Below are 19,182 nucleotides of genomic sequence, written 5' to 3' on the forward strand. Positions count from 1 at the left end.
CAGCAGTGCAAGAGACTCTTGCACTGCGTTGGCTCTTTGTTGCTGCACGCGGGCTTTCTCTAGTTGCAGTGAGAGTGGGCTACTCTTTGTTGTGGTGCGCAGGCTTCTCATTGTGGTGGCTTCTCTTCTTGTGGGGCACTGGCTCTAGGCACGTGGGCTTCAGTAGCTGCGGCACGTGGGCTCAGTAGTTGTGTCTTGCGGGCTCTAGAGCGCAGGCTCAGTAGTTGTGGCGCACGGGATTAGTTGCTCCACGGCATGTAGGATCTTCCCGGACCAGGGATTGAACCCGTGATCCCTGCATTAGCAGATGGACTCTTATCCATTGCATCACCAGGGAAGTCCCCTCACATGTCTTCTTTTGTGAGGTTTCTGTTCAAAATTTTTGCCCGGTTAAAAAATTTAGTTATTGGGACTTCCCTGGTGGCACAGTGGTTAAGAATCTGTCTACCAACGCAGGGGACACGGGTTCGAGCCCTGATCTGGGAAGATCCCACATGCTGCAGAGCAACTAAGCCCATGCACCACAACTACTGAGCCTGCACTCTAGAGCCCATGCACCACAACTACTGAGCCCACGTGCCACAACTACTGAGCCCGCGTGCCTAGAGCCCGTGCTCTGCAACAAGAGAATCCGCTGCAATGAGAAGCCCAGGCAGCAACGAAGACCCAACACAGCAATAAATAAATAAATAAATTTATTTTAAAAAGTTTAGTTATTTGTTTCCTTATTCTGATACATGTCCTTGGCTGAGGTATGTGGTACAAATATTTTCTCCTGGTTTGTTGGTTAACTTTGTTTTCTTAATGGTCTTCTTAGAAAAGTTTTAAATTTTGATAAAGTCCAATTTATCAATTTTTAAAATTATTTATGCTTTTTTGTTCTACCTAAGGAACCCTTGTCTGCCTAAGATCACAAAGATTTTTCCCCTGTGTTTTCTTCTAGAAGTATGAGAGTTTTAAGTTTCATGTTTAGGGCTATGATCCATGTGAGTTAATTTTTCTGTAAGATGTAAGGTAAATATTCATTCTTTTTCCATGGAGAGATCTAGTTGTTCTAGTGCCATTTTTTCAAAGGACTTTCCATTTCCCAAGAAGTACCTCGACACTTTCTTTGAAAATGTTTATAGATGTGAGAGAAAGGTATATGCAAGGTATATTCAGATACTTTATCTGTAACTCTCAGTAGGATACCAGAGTGAAAGAGTGGGCCAAGCATTAAAAATAATTTATGTGGTTATGAATGTCTTATTTTCATCAAATATAGTTTTCTTTTAAATATTTCTTGATGCCCATTCCAGAATGAATCGAGCAATTCCCTTTGATTCTAAAACCATGTGAATAGTAACATCCATATTATGATAGCAGAAATCATTCCACCCATCATTTAAATATATAGGCTTTCTGGTGAAGAGCAGCTTTGTTCCAGATATTTGGGTTTGGTAATGTTGACAAATTCCAGAATTTTCTTTAAATGATGCAAAATGAAAAAATAGCACTCAATTTTACTCAAAAATCCAGATCTATAATATTGATTAAATCACCATAATTTAACTTTCTATATTAGGAGTGCCAAAATAAGCTAATATTTAATTTTGAGACAAGGAAAGAAATAGAGGAAAAGAAAACCCAATGCCTATGAAAACAGACATCTAAAATTTTAATGATTTAAAAATAGCCTGTATATACAATGTGGGAAAGAGAGTAATACAGATTGAACATTTTGGTTTGGAAAACGTGAAACGTCACCACTTTGCTCAAGTCTGTCATCTCCTAAGAAATGCACATTATACAATGAAATCTACAAGGACACTTTTCAACCTCTTCCTCGTAGATTTTCAGCAACCTGCTTCTTCCTTCGCACACACTTCCTTGTTAATGATACAGCTTCTGGCAGAGCAGAACGTCAAGAACTACAAGAGCGGTGGTTCTGAAAAGCACTTCTAGGGTAAGTTCCACTGATTATTTTGTATCCCACTTAGATCATGCATCCTTCTCTCCTAAATCCTTTCCTGTTCCAATGATTTGGTTGTTTAAAACAAGCAAGCTCAATTAAGTCAAGGCATATATTGCAAACCAAAATGTTTTCCAATCGGCTGGAATCGCATCATTAAATGAAAACTGGACTGATAAGTCGTAATTTGCTTCTTGACTTGGTAATATGTGACTACATTTACCCCCCGGGGTAAGAAGTGTGATGAATCTGATGGCTTGTGGTGTGTTTGTGCTGTGCCAACCCCAGCAGGTACGAGAGGACAGACTATGGAATGGACGGATGCTGTGCCGAGCTGGGAGACGGTGGTGGGCAGTGTGCACAGGGTCATTGGCCAGACAGAGCTGTAACGCCTAGGTGGGCTCCATACAGCTGCTCTGAGTGCTGGGTCTGCATGTGCATGTTTTAGGGAGGGTACAGGATCAAGCATCGGATTCTCTTAGAGTGGGATGTGGCCTGGTGGCTCTAATGTTTAGGTGATCAAGGAACTGGCCAGTTGCTCTCAGGTAATGGGGTAGCACCTAAGGGAATGTTGAGAGTCAGAAAGGCCCTACTTACAACTGGCAGATGGGACCATCCTTCCTTTTGTGGATGATCATAGTCTGATGTGTCTTTATGAATTCCTGCTGCAAATAATATATTTTTTGCAAATCTAAAAACATCCTTTGGAAAATCGCATGGCCAAGTCACTCATAAATGCCAGTGATCAAAAAGCCCTGTGGAAACACGTCCTCTCCATGCTGAAACAACCCTAAGTGGGGACATGGCCCCTAAGTACATGCGTCACTCCTCCAGCACCTAACATGTCAGAGTTTGGATTAACATATACTTGCTGAAACTTTCTCTCTAGGAGGGCTTTTTCAACCAGAAGTGAGGCATCTTGCAATAACGTGCCCAAGACAGCCAGTGTTGGAAGGGAGTTCAAAAACAAAAACAAGGCATAGCATATGCCTCCTTACTGGAAGGCGCACACCTGCAAATATACTATGCTTCCCAGACTTGGGAGTGACAGGCTCAAGAACAATCGCTAGTATATGTAGAGCAATATTACAACCAGCTGGTATGTTTTCTAAAAAAAAATGCAGCATTAGGAGGTGCTTACTAAGGTGCTTCTTAAGTCATGGTTTTCAATGGAATGTATCAGACAAATATCTACGAACGAACATGAACACGCAGTCATACACACACACACACAGACAGGACTCTGTACAGTTTACAGTTTACGTCTTAGATGCTTAGATGTGTACGCAAGAACCACGCAGGAAAAAAAAGTTCCCCTAGAGTTCCCTGAATTTCTGAATGTCGTCTAACCCATCAAATGTTAAAATATTTCATTTTCATATAAAATATCTACAAAAATAGATAAGATTTACAAAAACCAGAGAGTATTTCCAGTTTTCCTCAGTAACCCAAGTCAGTCCCTCTTTTGCTGCTCTTCTTCTCAGAATGTCGCCATCTCCAGCAAAGAGCGCTTGAAGAGCTGCGCGTTCCTGGACAGGTCGGTCACCTGGTGGACCATCTCCTGCAGGGCGGACGTGCTGGGGTAATGAAGCGCGGCCGTCTTGGTCGCCAACACTATCGTCTTGAGCTGCTCGCAGAGCTGGTTGCTGGAGTTCATCACTTTGTTGCGCACGTCCTGGGCGGCCACCTGCCTCGTCAGCGTGTCCCCGATGAACACCAGTTTGTGGGCGCTGAGGATGACGAACTTGCTGTGCGCCACGAAGATGCGCGGGGGCTGTGCTGAGCTGAGGCAGCTGAAGAGGGCGTCAATGGCGTTGAGGAGGGAGATGTAATGGGTCTCACACTGGTCGTAGTAGAAGCACAGCAGCTGCCTGTCCTGGGCGCCCACGCCGCTGCTGGTGCTTGGGAGGCTCTGGGAGGGCTTCCACTTGGAGATGTCGTTCTCCACGGGCTTTGTGATTTCTTGTTCCAACAACTGGAACTGACTCAGCTGCAGGGAAGGAAAAAGCCGAGTTTGTTAAGGATGCGGCGGTGTGCCGAGATGGAAATTAACCAGGGCTTGCAGTTAAAACGCAGGGATCTTCATCCCAGTGCGAGGTGCTCATTAGAGGCCAAGACTTGTCCAGTTGCCTGGCTTTCCTAAGTTGTGACCTGTACAGGCTGACAAAGGATCCCTAAGGAATCCTCCAGCTCTGACTTCTGTGATTGGACACGACTGGTCTCGTCTGTCCTCAGGCTGGAAGGCAGCATAGGGTTTAAACCCAGCTCTGTTACCTACACCTTTACGAAGGTTAAATGAGTTAATATTTGCAAAGTGCTTAGAAGAGTGGTTGGTATAATGGAGACTCTAGGTAAATGTTTATTAAATGTGGAGTGGTGGCCAGGGAAAAGCAAACGCAGGGATCTCTTTGTCAAGCCAGTCACTGACGGTTCGCTCCTTCTGGGGGAAAGCCTTGACTTTGTCCCTTCAAGGCACTTAGATAAATGACAATCCATGACCCTGTTCTACTTCTCCTACTCTTTCTGTCCAGGTTTATAAATGTTATCATCCAGCACGACAGGGTAGACTACTGCATATAAATACATGTGCGCTGTGGAAGAGAACTCCTCTAAGGGAATCTGAATGCAGGCTGTGCATCAGAACACTTAGACCCCCAGAGTGGTCGAAAGGAAGGGGCCTCACACAAGCTCAGACTCAGTGTTAGCTTTCTGCCTTCTCTCCTCACTGCCCCCAGCTGGTGTGTTATTTAAACTGCAATGATAATTTCCAGCGATTGCACCAAGTGTCAGGAGAGGCTCTCTTTTACAGGCAAGGACTATCTATCTGTGACCGGAGTTTAGGACTCAGTCTTCTGCCCTGAAAAAGGGCTGAGTCTGGGCAGGGTTAACCTCACCCAGCTTCTCCCCTGAGAAGTGCACAGCGAGCTTTCCTTTTCTGTAGACTCTGTTTTCTTCTTAGGAATTACTAGGATTTCAACAAGTTCCCCAAAGCCCTGCAGTCTTACTTCTTAGGAATTACTAGGATTTCAACAAGTTCCCCAAAGCCCTGCAGTCTTACTTGGCCAAATGCCAAAGCAAACATAAACAGATACAGGGTGATGCTTCAAGATATTCAGCTTATGCTTTTCCAAGTATGTTCATAAATATATCATCTCATTAGGTCGGAGGGGAGAGGGACTTTCTCATTTTATAGAGAAATAGTCGAAGCTCAGGGAGGTTAAGTGGCTTGCCTGAGGTCATGTGATTGGTTGGCCAGAAAGTGCAGATTAGAGCTCTGGTTTCCTGTGTTCAGTGCGTCATTTCATGTCCCTACACGCCATTTCAGTTCATCCTAAAAGGCCTATAAATTCTCAATCCATTTCTTGTTATTTTTGTGCCCTTGTATTAGCAATACCCATCATTATTTGCCCCACTCATGCCCAACTTTTGAATGAAACTGCCTTGCCCAAAGCCCTTAGTAAATGGACTTGGATATATTTTGAAAACACTGGATCCTGCCCTCCTCCCCTTAGATTGGACCAAGAACAGCCAACCCATAGGCTTGGGTAGTAGGGGAGAAAGAGAGATAGAGATGATAGAGACAGAGGGAGATAGAGACAGATAGATAATGGCCCAGACTCTTTTTTAGGGAATTTGATAAACCACAGAAGGGGCTGACTATTAGCTAGGAAGCTGAGATGAAAAACTATATATAGGAAAGGCTTTGAGTGTCCAGCTGTGGGTTCTGTAAAGTTACAGGGGAGCCAAATGAGTAGATAATCAGAGGAAACTGCCAGAAAACAGAGGCCAAGGAAGTCAATTTAGAGAGAGAGAAAGTTAGTAGAGGAAGGAGAGGACATTGACAGTCCTAGTTCTTTAAGACATGGCTATCTTCATTTTCTGTTCTCGGATTCCCCTATTGTGGCTTTACTATAAAACCCGTTTGCTTGGGCCAGCTTGAGTGCATCTTACCCCTTGAGACCAACTGCCTTAGCTCAAGAGTCTTAATATGTTAGATGTACAGGCTTAGCCTGGAAAACCTGTATTTGGACATAGTCCAGGTGCACCCAGCTAGATTACTAAGGCCACAGACCTTCTCTTTGTTCTTATACCCTATTATGTGCCTTGGAGCTTGTTTATGCCAAAGTGTACTGGGAGGATCAAAACCATGATCTTCTGACGTTACACTTTCCATATTAAGTGGGAAATCTTTTCAATACCAAGTAGGTTTTGTTCTCATTGAACGTACCTGATGATGTTCCAGCTGCATCTTGTTCTGTTTGATGATATTTTCTTTTTCCAAGAGCTCCTTCTGTTGCCTCTCAAACTCCTCCTTACCCTATTATTTTCCAACATAAAGAAAACATGACGTCACCACTAGGATTTGCTTATGCTAACAATTTCATTGACAGACACATGAATACTCTTCCATTTTCCACTGCCTTGGCAATTTCCCGCATGCCCAGTTAGGCCCTGTGAACCCCAGGCAGGGCTTCTCGGCCAGACTTCCAGAGTCACTGTGCGGATGAGAACTGAAAACTAAAACCCACTTGCATGTGGGGTGCCATGCTCTCCGCTCCACTTTACCATTTTTGGAGGGCTAACCGTGGCCCCCTTCAAACCTCCGTAAGTGGTACTTTTTCTCAGGGCTCTTTTCTAATAGATTATATGCAAACCCATACACCTCCTAACGGGGGTCTAAACGTGGTCCACATTGTGTTTCTAGTTTCTTTCCATCCTCTACACCAACTGCGCATTTCCCTACAGGCAGAGCCGGACAGCCAGCCAGGTCAGGGCGGGAGGCCTCCGTCTGCTCTCTCCCCATACGTTTCTTCAGCACGAGGTGTGGCTCTGATCCCCGCCCCCCAGTTGTACGCAAAGGAACTGTGTGTCATAATCCTCAGGATACTGTGCGGCTGTCAGTCAAATGAAAAGAATGGCAGAATAAGATAGTAAAGCAAATTCTAAGTAATGGATCTTGTAGAATGTTTTAATCCCCCGAAGGGAACGGGCAAGCTCTCAGGATGCTGAGTCCACCTGGTGGGATTTCCCCTTGGAGGACGCAGACTGTGACGGCCCGATTTCCATACGCCGCGAAGTTCTAGGTCAATTGGCAAATGCCCAGTGCTCTTCAAGGTAAGCCTATGGTGCGGTTAAGTTTCTCTGTGAGTAATTCTACACACATACACATACACAGTATAGAGCTGAAGGGACCTTAGAAATTCAGACGTTTTCAAATCTTTTTCCTTAACCGTGAAACACCCTTCACCCTACTTTTTTTCTCAAATAAAGTATCGTGCAGAGCCGTATCATGAAGTGCAAACAGAAGTGGAGCTGGTATGTCTATCTGCGGGCCCACTAGCTACTTGGGGAGTCTCCTCCGGCTCGCCTGAGGCATATCCATCAGATCCAATCCAACCCTGTGCTTCATTCATTTTGCAAATGAGGCAGTGAGATGAGGTTACATAAGTTGGTGACACAGTGTCACGGAAAAGCCTAGAGGACTCAGGACTCTCAGGCCAGTATTCTTCCTACTGGACATTGCCTCCAATTTGTGAACCATTCATCATGTTTCTGAACATTAACCTTGGTCTCGGCTCTGGCAGTCTAGCTACCAGCCTTATAGGCATTAGCCGCAGGACCCCGCGTGTGCATGTAGGTGCCTTAGGAGTGTGTTTCTTTACCTGGAGGTGGACATAGTCGTAATCATCCATCCAGCTCCGTTCAGAGCCGTCACTGCTACTACAGTCAGGGGGCTGGTCCTTGCCCAGGCTTGGGGGCAGTGGCTTGTTGAGGGCTGGAGCCTTGTGGTCCCCGGGGTGCAGCCGCTGCACCTGGGAGCCGGCGTGTGGGCACTCAGCGGAGTTCGTGATGCTCTCAGGCCCGCCCTTCCCATGTGAGCTGCCAGGGCCCGGCTTGAAGAGGGTCTCCGCGTTGGTGTTGATGGTCGCGGTCAGCTGCTTGGCATCGTCGGGCAGCGTCTTTGCCACCATCACGAACCGGTCCAGGTCATCCCATCTGTTGTGGGGCTGACTGGCGGCCAGAGCGTTCAGGGACCAGCCGCACTCGTTCAAGGCGTGGCCGCTCTGGCTCAGGATCTGATGGGAGTCCTGCAGCCTCTGGAGTTCCCGCCTCATCTTGCCGTGGAGGGGGGGCTCCGGCAGGCAAGAGGCGTTGGCCGTGGCCCCCTTGGCGAAGTGCAGGTAGTCCCTGAGGACCAGCTCCACCCTGTCCACGGCGGCGCGGACCTCGTTGACGTGTCGCTCCATGTACCCGTAGCCCCGCCAGTCGGTGGTGACCAGCGCCAGCAGGCCCGAGACGCCCATCTCCAGGGCCTGCTGCAGCCGGTGGAGCCTCTCGATGGCCGTGTCTGGATCCAGGAAGAGCCTTCTGTCCTGGGACGGGGAGGCGGACAGCGAAGATTCCTTCGAGGTGGTGGAGGACGTGGACATGGTGCTGCCGGTGCTGGAGAAGGACAGCCGGTTGATGCCGTCCACCACATCCTGGGAGCCTTTGGCGTCCGGCGGGCTGTGCAGCGGCACGTCGTAAACCCCGTCTCTCTCTTCGAGGTTTGCTTTCCCGCTGGTTTCTGCTGGCGGTGCCAGAAACTGGACCCCCCGAGGGACATCATAGGCGTCGCTCTGGGAGCCCCCCGGCTGGCGCAGCTGCGGGGCCGGTTGGCTCAGGGAAATGCTTTGGTGTCTCCGTGGCGCCAGCTCCGCTGCGGCGTCCCCGTTATATTTAGTGTGAAGGTCCTTCCCCAGGGGCTTGGTGCCGGCAGGGGGGATGTCATAAACGCCCTCGGGTCTGCCGTCGGGCCGGCCGGCGTGTCTCACCGGAGGGGGGAAGTCGTACTCTTTCTCCCTAAGCCCGGCCTCATCTCTGCAGGCAGGGGGTGGAATGGCGAATCCCTGAAAAGCAGGTGGAGAGCGAAGCTGTTATTCGCTCAGTTGGCTCACGTGACGGTGCGGAAACTGAGCGGTACATCAGGATGAGGGCCAGGGGCTGCCCCCCTCTCGCTCGCCCTCCACCCCTAAGTGTCTCCCTGCCCTCACCTCCCCCGCCCTTTGACAAGCACATCCTCCCCTGGCCTCCACGCTGCCCTGCGTGGACCCCTCCTGCCTGCACTGCTCTCCTGGGCCTGCACCGCTGAGCACCTCCTGGGGCTCCTTCCTCAGCTGCTGCAGGCTGGGAGGGCAGACGATGCATGAGCAGCCCGGGCCAGGCGTCAGGAGGCCCAGAGTCTCTCTCGGACCTGTCAGCCGTGTGCTGCCCCATAAGCTGCTTCAGTGTTCTGAGACACAGTTCCCTCATCTGTAGAATCAGGAGGACTGTACTTCCTGAGCAGAATGAGTCCAATGCGTTCACCCATATATATATATACGGCCTGCGTAAGCTGTGACACCCTATATAGACATCACACACACACACACACACACACACACACAGTGTTTTGCTGCTCTGTAGTAGCTCACTTACCCCTTTGTTAGGAGGGATGTCATAGACCCCTTGAGGTTTTATCTCTCCCACTGGAACTGAGAACACGGGGCCTTTCACAGACGACGGTGGGATGTCGTACACCTGAAGAGAAACACCCCACCAGGGTTACCCAGCACGGAAATGTCTTATACTTGTCATTTTTTTATGTACTAAGCTTTTAATGACGGATTTATTTACCAGGTTATGTGTTCCCTTGCTCTTCGGCTGAATTCTATGTAATAAAGGGTTGATGGAATTTTTCTCTTTCAATTTTGTATTCTTTGACTTAGATTGAATATAAAAATGATCTTAGGTGAACTGTCTACACTGTATTTTAAATTGTAGCTTAAATTTTACGCTGCCTGATAAATTGATAAGCAATAAAAGCTTTGTTAGATCAAAGCCTCGATTCCCTAATAAAGCAAATCCAGAAAACATAACTTAAATACCATTGGCTAAACTGGCCCCTGGATAGACAACCTAAATAAAGCATCACATGACATGTACATATTTTGTGAACTTCCCTTTCCTCTGTAGCCCTGAAGGAAAGCTGCCCTCTCCCCCAGTGACCACATTTCTGGTACACACCCCGTGAGCGGTCTGGGAAGGAGGGACATCATAGACGTCCTTTTGGTATCTGGATGGGTACTCGTACACATAGCCATGGCCTGTCCTCATCGGTGTGATCACCTGTGGACAGGAAGACACGGGTAAAATTCCAAGCCGAGTCCTGAGGGCATCTCCTAGCCTCCTAATCAGACACTCCACCCTCATCTTTCACCCGACTAAAAAGAAAGAAAGAAAAAAACCCCACAAAACACACACACGCGCACACACACACACACACACACACACAGAAAGAGGGAAGAGACAAAAGGAAGGAGACCAGGAAGGAGACACCAGGCCGGTAAACTTTTAAATTCCTCTTGAATCCCAGTGAAGAACCATTCCCTGAAATATCTCTGTCCCCATTCCTCATGGTAACAAAATCACCTCAAAGTTAGTCAGATAAAGTCTGAATTCCCAAAAGGTACTTGAAAGGAGAATCATGTTTGAATTATGAAAGTCCTAGATCAACCCTTTGGAGCATCAAAAGCACAGCATTTGAAAAAAAAAAAAAAAAGGCTCTGAAACTATTTGTAAATAGAGTTCAGCCACTTAAAATTCCTCTCATACCTTCCCCAGGAAGCCTCTTCATCTGACGTTATTATGATTATAACTAAAATTCCATAGGCCACTAGAGTACTTTTATGAAGGCTCACACAGCGCTGCCCTTAGAAGCCTCCAGGAGCTTTCATTTTAACGAATGAAACACATGAAATACTGAGTCTGGGAGCCGACCAGGAAGAGAGTTGAGGTCTAATCATTTTCCCATTTCCACCGGGGAAGCAAACATCCAGACGGTACCTACGTCCAAGTGATGTCAAAAGTCAAGTACACTCATCGCAGCTCGAGCATCTGGAACCAATGTCAATGAAACAAATCTCACCCGACAGGCTCGCATTTTCATATCTACACACTTCATTGTGTCCTAAGCACAGGTAGAGAAACGACTGGAACTTAAACTCCTCTGAAAATATATTTAATCCCCCCAAAACTTCTAAACGACTAGGGTCTTGTTTCTGCCTAACCCCTGTCCCCGAATGCTAACAGCACCCACCTAAGTATTGCTCATGACATTTGTGAGAACAGACACTGCAAATTAGGAAGAATTTGTTGTTCCCTAAGAAACCATCATCTTTTATCCTTTCTCTAATGTGAAAACTCTGGCGTCAGGCTGCCTGCAAAACTATGCAAAAAATGCTCATATCCGTCTTACCCCGAAATGGGTGGAACTCAGCCAAATGCACCAATGCCCTTCTCCCTGGGGGCTCTAAATGCCCGGGTTCAATTTGCTTTTAAATCCCTGGTGCTTGTAGCTGATTATGGCTTGCAATGAAGGTAAAAGAGATTAGTATGCAGCCACCATCCCATCCAATCTCTCCACTGCCTCGGGTTTAAAAAAGGAATCTCTTGCTTTAAGGTTTGTTGGCATGCAACATACAGAACCACTTTACAAAGTGGCTACTGTACTGTGCAGAGCAAATCTTCCTTTTTAAAGCAGGATGCTCTTTGCTCAAGAAAGACACAATGTGTTCCCAAGGCCCTTATGTAATTTTTTTCTTCACTCACTATTGTCCAGGAGAGAAATGAAGTATCTTCTCTTGGTCTATCTCGTCAGCTCCTCTATTTATAGCTCTCTGTTTTGGCTGTTTAATAGAACCTGCTCACAGCGCAGCTTTTGTTCAGTCTACAAGTTTCTAAGAGTGGATTCTATCCAAGGTTGCCAAGTTAGTAATAACGCTAATGGAAAACCAAGGCTGGTTGTGCTGAAGGCCAGCAGACGGGTTTCATCTTTAGTTTAAAAAAGGGAGCGGGGCTGGGAGATAGATGGGGTGGTGCTAGTATCTGAAAATAGCGCTTGGTGACATGTAAACATAAGGCCCAGCCTCAGGAAGGCGGGTCGCCAGCCAGGCTCTGCCTTGCCTTTGCAGATCGTCCCTGGCAGGGAGCATGAATGCTTCCCAGTATTTAAGGTCTCACTTCCTGACAAATGTCACAGAACCCCCCGCGTGCTCTCTCCTTCTCATTTAGAGGATGCCTGTGGTCATCTGGTTTTTAAAAAACTTTGCATTCCAAACCAGTCATTTTCCTTGTTTATGCATTAAAAGAAACAGATGGTGAAAACCACAGGGGGAAAAAGCCAACAAAATACAACCTTCCCTGATGCCAGCATCCTGATGTTACTATCCAATTCGCATCGGTCCACAAATGGCATGGAAAGGGGACCGGGGTTGTGCATCTGGTCAGACACAGGCAGGGCACATAGTGAGCCCCTTTGTGACGCGCCTGAGAGAACAAGGAGCTGGACATCCTCTACTTCTCCTCCTCACCCCATTGCTTGGGTCACTTTCATGCCAATTGTGTGTTCTCTCCTCAGAGGAAAGTGCTGACTGTTCTGTACCTTACAAAGTATCCAGTTTTGTGGTTCATAAGGCCTTTTCTTCCTGTTTGACATAGTCCACAAAAACCTTTCTACTTCCCCAGGATTACTGAACCTCAGCCTATGAGGAACACCAAGGTCTAGCTAAGGGGATGTACATTTGGGAAGAAATCTCCTGGGCATTTGCACAGCAAGGCACTGATGTAATTGCTACACAAAGGGCATCTTAAAAACTAATTTTCTCAATGAAATCAAGTCAGGTTTTTCATTTCCTTGTTTCCTCCATTTGTTTTTCTTTCCTGCATTCCTTTCATTCTGCATATTTATTTATAGTAATAAGGGCTTAGCCTTAGGAATTACCAAACTGACCTCTTAGTTCTTTAGCGTTGCCACAAAGGGGGCTGAACCGTGGGCTCCCCAGGGCTCTATGACCGACTACTTTCCTGGTTCCCCTGCAGAGGATTTGCATTTTCCAAATATGGATTTTCTGTCCAGATGAGGAATCCAACCTTCCTTGGACGTTAGTATACTGTTCTGGTCAAGTAATGGAAGCGTCTGAAGGTGGGCACTTTGAGAAGAGCCACAAAGCAGAGAAGGGCAGACTCTAGACGTCTAGAAAGGGAAGAGTCCATGGAGTAAACCTCGGAGGCCGGACCCCGGCCGGGGAGGATCTAAAGGCTGGAGACTGGGGTCACGTTAGCTCTCTACCAATTCCGCTTGTAGAAAAAAACCAAGCAAACAAACATGACTTACCCCACCCCACACACTTTGAGTCACACCATTTTGAGCCTCAGATCCTGGCAGCACGAGCTTTTGAGAGATGCTGTTAAGACTTCTGAGTCTCATAGTTTTGAGAGCCGTGCGTGCTGCAATTTGAAAAGGGAGTCTGTGTCTGGGGTAGCAGCGAGGGCCAGGAACGCTGAGAACCGTCAGGTGTGAGAGTCAGAGGCCTGGGACAGAGGCCCGGGGTCGGTCATTCGTGTCTCCACGTTCAGGTGGCTTGAGTTTGCGCCTGTAGCAGAGCCAGGGCCTTACGCTTAGATGCCTGTGGGCTGAGCAGGCTGGGTGAAGGGAGAGGTAAGCCGGGATCCTGTGTTGGAGGCACAGAATTCATCCTCTTTTGAAAGGGGGCAGCCAGTCCTCAGCTCCAGCCAAACACCATCCTGAAAAAATACTCCCTGTGTTGCCAGATCTTTCCAATTTTCATGAGAAGTCAGAGGGGGGTTCCTTAAAAAACTAAACAGAGAATGACCATAGGACCCAGCAATCCCACTACTAGGCGTATACTCAGAGAAAACCGTAATTCAAAAAGACACATGCGCCCCAATGTTCACTGCAGCACTATTCACAATAGCCAGGTCATGGAAGCAACCTAAATGCCCATCGACAGACGAATGGATAAAGAAGGTGTGGCACATATATACAATGGAATATTACTCAGCCATAAAAAGGAACGAAATTGGGTCATTTGTAGAGACATGGATGGACCTAGAGACTGTCATACACAGTGAAGTAAGTAAAACAAATATCGTATACTAATGCATATATGTGGAAGCTAGAAAAATGGTACAGATGAACTGGTTTGCAGGGCAGAAATAGAGACACAGATGTAGAGAAGAAACGTATGGACACCAAGGGGGGAAACTGGAGGGGGGAGTGGTAGTGAGATGAATTGGGAGATTGGGATTGACATGTATACACTAATATGTATAAAATAGATAGCTAATATGAACCTGCTGTGTAAAAAATAAATAAAATTTAAATGATTAAAAAAAAAAGAAGGGGGCTTCCCTGGTGGCGCAGTGGTTGAGAGTCCGCCTGCCGATGCAGGGGACGCGGGTTCGTGCCCCGGCCCGGGAAGATCCCACATGCCGCGGAGCGGCTGGGCCCATGAGCCATGGCCGCTGAGCCTGCGCGTCCAGAGCCTGTGCTCCGCAACGGGAGAGGCCACAGCAGTGAGAGGCCTGCGTACCGCAAAAAAAAAAAAAAAAAGAAAGAAATCTGGATTTTTATGTGATGTCTGATTTTGGAAATTGGCTCAAATATTTCAAAGAGCATCTTGGCCAAATGACACGTCTCTGGCCCCCAGGGTGCCCAGTCCTTGCTTTCATCTGTGTATTTCTTCCTGCCTCCTCAGTCTGAGGGCAGGACCTGAAAGCTCTTCACCAGCTCTATGCTTTGGCAAGACTGAACCACTCCATTTTTCATAGGTGCCCTGCATGCCAAGCCGCTGCATCTTCACTCACACTGTGTCTTTGTCCAAGATGCTCATCTTTCTTTCCTCATGTGCAAACTTCATTCAATTTTCAGGGCCAACCTGAGTGTCTCTCTCCCACAAAGCCTTCCTCAGACAGATACAATATCTCCGTCCTTGGAACCTTCTGCGTGTGCATATACATCTCTCACACTGCTTAAGCCTTGAGGTTTCACTGTTTCAGACCATCTCTTCTCTTCTCTTCGCATTGTGGAGACAGAGACCATTTCTCCTCCATTTGTATATAAACAGCAGGGCCTAGCACAGTGCCTTGAATATAGTAGATCTTGGATAAACGTATCGACTGAATATATTAATGAACTAAAGGAAAACTCAAGGCTTTTCTTAAGCAAACTGGTGTGGATCTGGAGAGGACACTAAACAGCTCTGCCTATAGAGGATGAGGTTGGTTTCCAGGTAAGTCAGCTCTAGGATGAGTGGGACCCATGGGATAAGGGACATGTCTTATCAGCCATGCATGGTAGCACTGGGCAAGTGGGGTGGCCAAGAAAGCAGGGTGAATGTTAGGTAAAGTTGAGAAATCAGACACCATGGAAGAATTATCACCTGCACCACTATCTGGTGCAAACCACGGTTGGATGGCGGCAAAGAAGGGCCACTAGATGGTTTCCTTTTCCCCAATCTAGAGCTTGCATGTGACCCAAACACCTGCGTTCTTCTCAGCCACAAGCCAGAAACATATGGGGGAGTTTTACAAAAAGAAATGAAAACTAACTCTGCTTTTTACCTTAACGTCAGAAAAAAAATACAGTAGAAAGGAACAGGAGTCATGCTTTCTCTAGTTCTGAAAATATGTGACAGGCCCGTGTTGCATGAAGTCTTCTGCCAAAGGCCAAGGCCACACTGGGTCTTTGGCTCGTTGTAAGGATTAGGTCTGACGAGGGGAGTGCTTGAGAACGTAAGCTGGACCCAGGCAGAGCTGGATCTAGATCCTTGCTCTACCCTTAGTAGCTGTGACAACATGACCAAGGTATGTCCTGGCCTGTTTCCTCATTAGTAAAACAGAAGTAATAATACTTAGAGGCTATTAGGAGTATTAAATGAGATCAAGTACATAAAGTACCTGGCAAAGCAAAACCCGTAAGCCTCAGCTATTTTTATCATAATTGTTACCTAGGTTAAGCAGATTTTACTTTTGGGCTTAAACTGTGGACTAGGTAATTCAGATCAATCACCCTAATGAAGACAGCTTTAAAAAAGTGATGAGAATATATGAAAAATCTTCTTGATAACACCAAAAGTTAAAAGATAGTAAAGAATTACCAGGTCAAAACTGAAAAGTGGAGAAGGAATTCATAGAGGGAAGCCCAAATTTTGAGGCTGCTTTTTCTCTGGGGGCATTTGCTGATCTAAAACAGGTCTGAGGGGCTACATTGTGTTTTTTCAGCTTCTATGGGGGAAGGGAAACATTGGACTCTAGGGCTCACCAAGGTAGGGACCCTGATAACCAACCCGCAGTTTGGGTTGGGACCCTAAGGGCCGCATGCAAAAGTAAGAAGTAGCTGGAAGTGAACCTACCCTTGTACAGGCTGAAGCTAGGCTTTAAGTCATCAGGCTTGGCAAGAACACCTCAAAGCCTGAAATTAGATTTATGTGTACCTGTGAGGCTGGCAGAGGAAGTAAAATCCTCTCTGGATTTTTACTCTCTCTGAACAGCTTTACAGGCCTTGTATTATTTCTACAAATATTGTTGAAAAACCACAAATGTCCAACACACAATCAAAGATAACTAGGAATTCAGGAGACAAGGCAACAGAAACAAGAACAAAACAGCCAATTCCTGCTTCCTTCCAAATAGGATGAGGATGTTTCTGTGTTGGTGATCACAGATCTCAAGGCTGTTTGCTTTCAAAATGTTTCATGATTAAACCGTAGGAGAATACAAAATTTAATCATTCCTAGATTTAAGTCATGGAAAAAGAAACAAATCCTCACAAATGTATACAGTGTTCCCAGTGAGGTCTACGAGGCAATGGGAATTTCAGATTAAAGTGGTACATGACAAGAGACTTTTGCCCTTGGTGATCATCAGTGTATTTACTTGGGTTACTATTTTACTCTGGTCATATCAGTGTTGCCATTGTCACAGTTATCACCATAACAGCGCAAGACACACCAGTGGAAAACCCCAGGAGAAAACGTGCTTTATAATCTGAGAGATAAAGATATTTATCCAAGAGAAAGACAGCAAAGTCCCAAACCCAAGAGACTTTACGGAATTTCTCCTCTGCATTTCTTTTCAGTGGAAGAGCACATGCTGGGTTTGTCAAGAGGGTCTCACCAAGAAGTAGGACGCACACCCACCCATGAGGAGTGTCTAGAAGCAAAGCACTTTCTATAAAGACAACTTCTGTTCACGTGGTATCACGTATACCAAGGTCTCAGCAAGTCTACCTGGGGGCGCTGCTTCCCTTGGGCATCCAGTTTGCCTCCTTAAAGCTGAGCTGGGGGCTTCCCTGGTGGCTCAGTGGATGAGAGTCTGCCTGCCAATGCAGGGGACACGGGTTCGAGCCCCAGTCTGGGAAGATCCCACATGCCGCGGAGCAACTAGGCCCGTGAGCCACAACTACTGAGCCTGCGCGTCTGGAGCTCGAGGCCGCGACAGTGAGAGGCCCGCGCACAGCGATGAAGAGTGGCCCCCGCTTGCCGCAACTAGAGAAAGCCCTGAAAGCCCTTGCACAGAAACGAAGACCCAACACAGCAAAAATAAATAAATAAATAAATGAAATTTTAAAAAAAGCTGAGCTGGTGGGAGCCTGGGATGGGGCATAGCAGAAACAGAGGCCCTGTGGTTAGGAGAGCTTCAGCAAGATGCCGTCCATTCAGGGGTGCGCTGGGGGAAGTGGGAAGGGAGCAGGCTGTACCATTCATGAAGGCAGATCCTCCTTGCCCACCCACCGACCCTGGGAAAGCCGATTAATAGGGTCTCAGGTCCCGCCATGTTCCGTGCTCCCTTGCACCAGCCCTACTGCTCACATACTTATCACAAACTCTCATTTCTCTCCTCCAACGCTCCCCCATTTTTACTCTTTCCCTCCTTCCATGCTATCAGCAACCCAAAAGAAGAACAAAACAGTAAAAAGGATGCAGAAAAATCCTCCTGTTTGACTGAAAGAATTGGGTAGAGTGGATGAGACCAAGATGGGATGGGGAGAAGCACAGGGAACTTCCTTTGGCGGCATTGGTCCTGTTCTAGTGTATTACTATTATTCTTCATAGTTCTACGTTGGATGTATGTACGTATCAAAAAAAATTCAAAATCGTAAAAATAGAATTTTTTATAATTTTAACAAAATTTTAAAAAGTAACATGAAATCCCACTTGGAGGGGTTAGGGAGGAGTCTTTTGTCACTCTTTTAAGTTTCTGTATCCCATGATGTAATTGTGTCTAAGTCTCTACAATCCAAAGCAACATTAGGAATGGTGTGAATTACACCGTGCTTTGCTTCTCATATCTAGATAATGCCTTGATAATGGCCCAGTGGAGTTTACCCATGGAGCCGGCAGAGCAGGAATGTGTGTAACCAGCTCCTGGTGTTCTGCCCGAAGGCCTAGCCAAGAACCGGGCAGCCCAGGTGGTGCTCAGGCAATGTAATGGGTAACTGTTGAGAAGTTAAAAAGTGCCACTGGGCCATAATGATTACAGTACAGATTTATAACCTCACCATTAACAGCACCTAAGATCACCTGAATTCAAAAGTAGCCCTCACTGATTAGCAGCCATCTTTTGCATTTTTCTAGACATATGTGGAAAGTAAAATTACATCGCTTCCTGTCTTTCTTTAATTCCTTGACGCCCAGTTTTATTTATACTATCTCTGGGACCTGTACATTAACAAGAGTATTTTGATTTCTAAAACTGCCTGTTGGAAAGGACTTATTTCACTTAAACGCCCTTAAAAAGCATTAACAGAGCCACCACAGCATTTATTTGATCTTATAATAACTTCTTTGTCTTAAAGCCCATGAACTGTGTGACCCCTTCCCTTTAAAGAAAACCCTAGGAAAAGAAACATCAGAATTATCAGTGGCTGCTCATTAGAACTTGGATCCCATTTTCAGAAACTGCAAAGTTATCGAGGTTTGTCTGTTTAAAATCCAAGATTACTTGTTGCTTTTCTCTGACTGGATTTATTAATTCTCTATAAATTCTTTCTGCCCCACTTGGGTGTAGCAGTGAGCTCATCTATTTACTTGTTATAGCAACAATATAATGAAAACTGAGTCCGGCCTTTAAAATACACCCTCATGGGCCCTGTGCAGTGCACCGTTAACCCTTCCTACTGCTTCTCTCGTGCTCATCCAGATTTCTCCCCCTGTATTCTGGGAGGTGATTTACTTTCCTTCAAAGACATTTTTTTTTTTTTTTTTTTTTTTTTGCGGTATGCGGGCTTCTCACGCTGTGGCCTCTCCCGTTGTGGAGCACAGGCTCCGGACGCGCAGGCTCAGCAGCCATGGCTCACAGGCCCAGCCGCTCCGCGGCATGTGGGATCTTCCCGGACCGGGGCACGAACC

At 46.6% G+C, this 19,182-nt stretch overlaps 1 protein-coding gene across 1 annotated transcript in view; it reads right to left on the reverse strand.

The window, feature by feature from the left end:
- Positions 1–1,638: 1,638 nt before the first annotated feature.
- The window catches only part of NEDD9 (neural precursor cell expressed, developmentally down-regulated 9), a 46,826-nt gene continuing 29,282 nt past the window's right edge, over positions 1,639–19,182 (reverse strand). Inside the window, exons 3-7 of the mRNA XM_060109345.1 lie at positions 9,998–10,099; positions 9,410–9,511; positions 7,615–8,841; positions 6,180–6,269; positions 1,639–3,941 (exon numbers count right to left, since the gene is read on the reverse strand). Coding sequence (XP_059965328.1) covers positions 3,432–3,941; positions 6,180–6,269; positions 7,615–8,841; positions 9,410–9,511; positions 9,998–10,099 — 2,031 coding nt within the window. The 3' untranslated portion in view covers positions 1,639–3,431. The remainder of the gene's footprint in view (positions 3,942–6,179; positions 6,270–7,614; positions 8,842–9,409; positions 9,512–9,997; positions 10,100–19,182) is intronic.

Source organism: Mesoplodon densirostris, chromosome 10 (genome assembly GCF_025265405.1).
Source record: "Mesoplodon densirostris isolate mMesDen1 chromosome 10, mMesDen1 primary haplotype, whole genome shotgun sequence".
Taxonomy (NCBI): domain Eukaryota; kingdom Metazoa; phylum Chordata; class Mammalia; order Artiodactyla; family Ziphiidae; genus Mesoplodon; species Mesoplodon densirostris.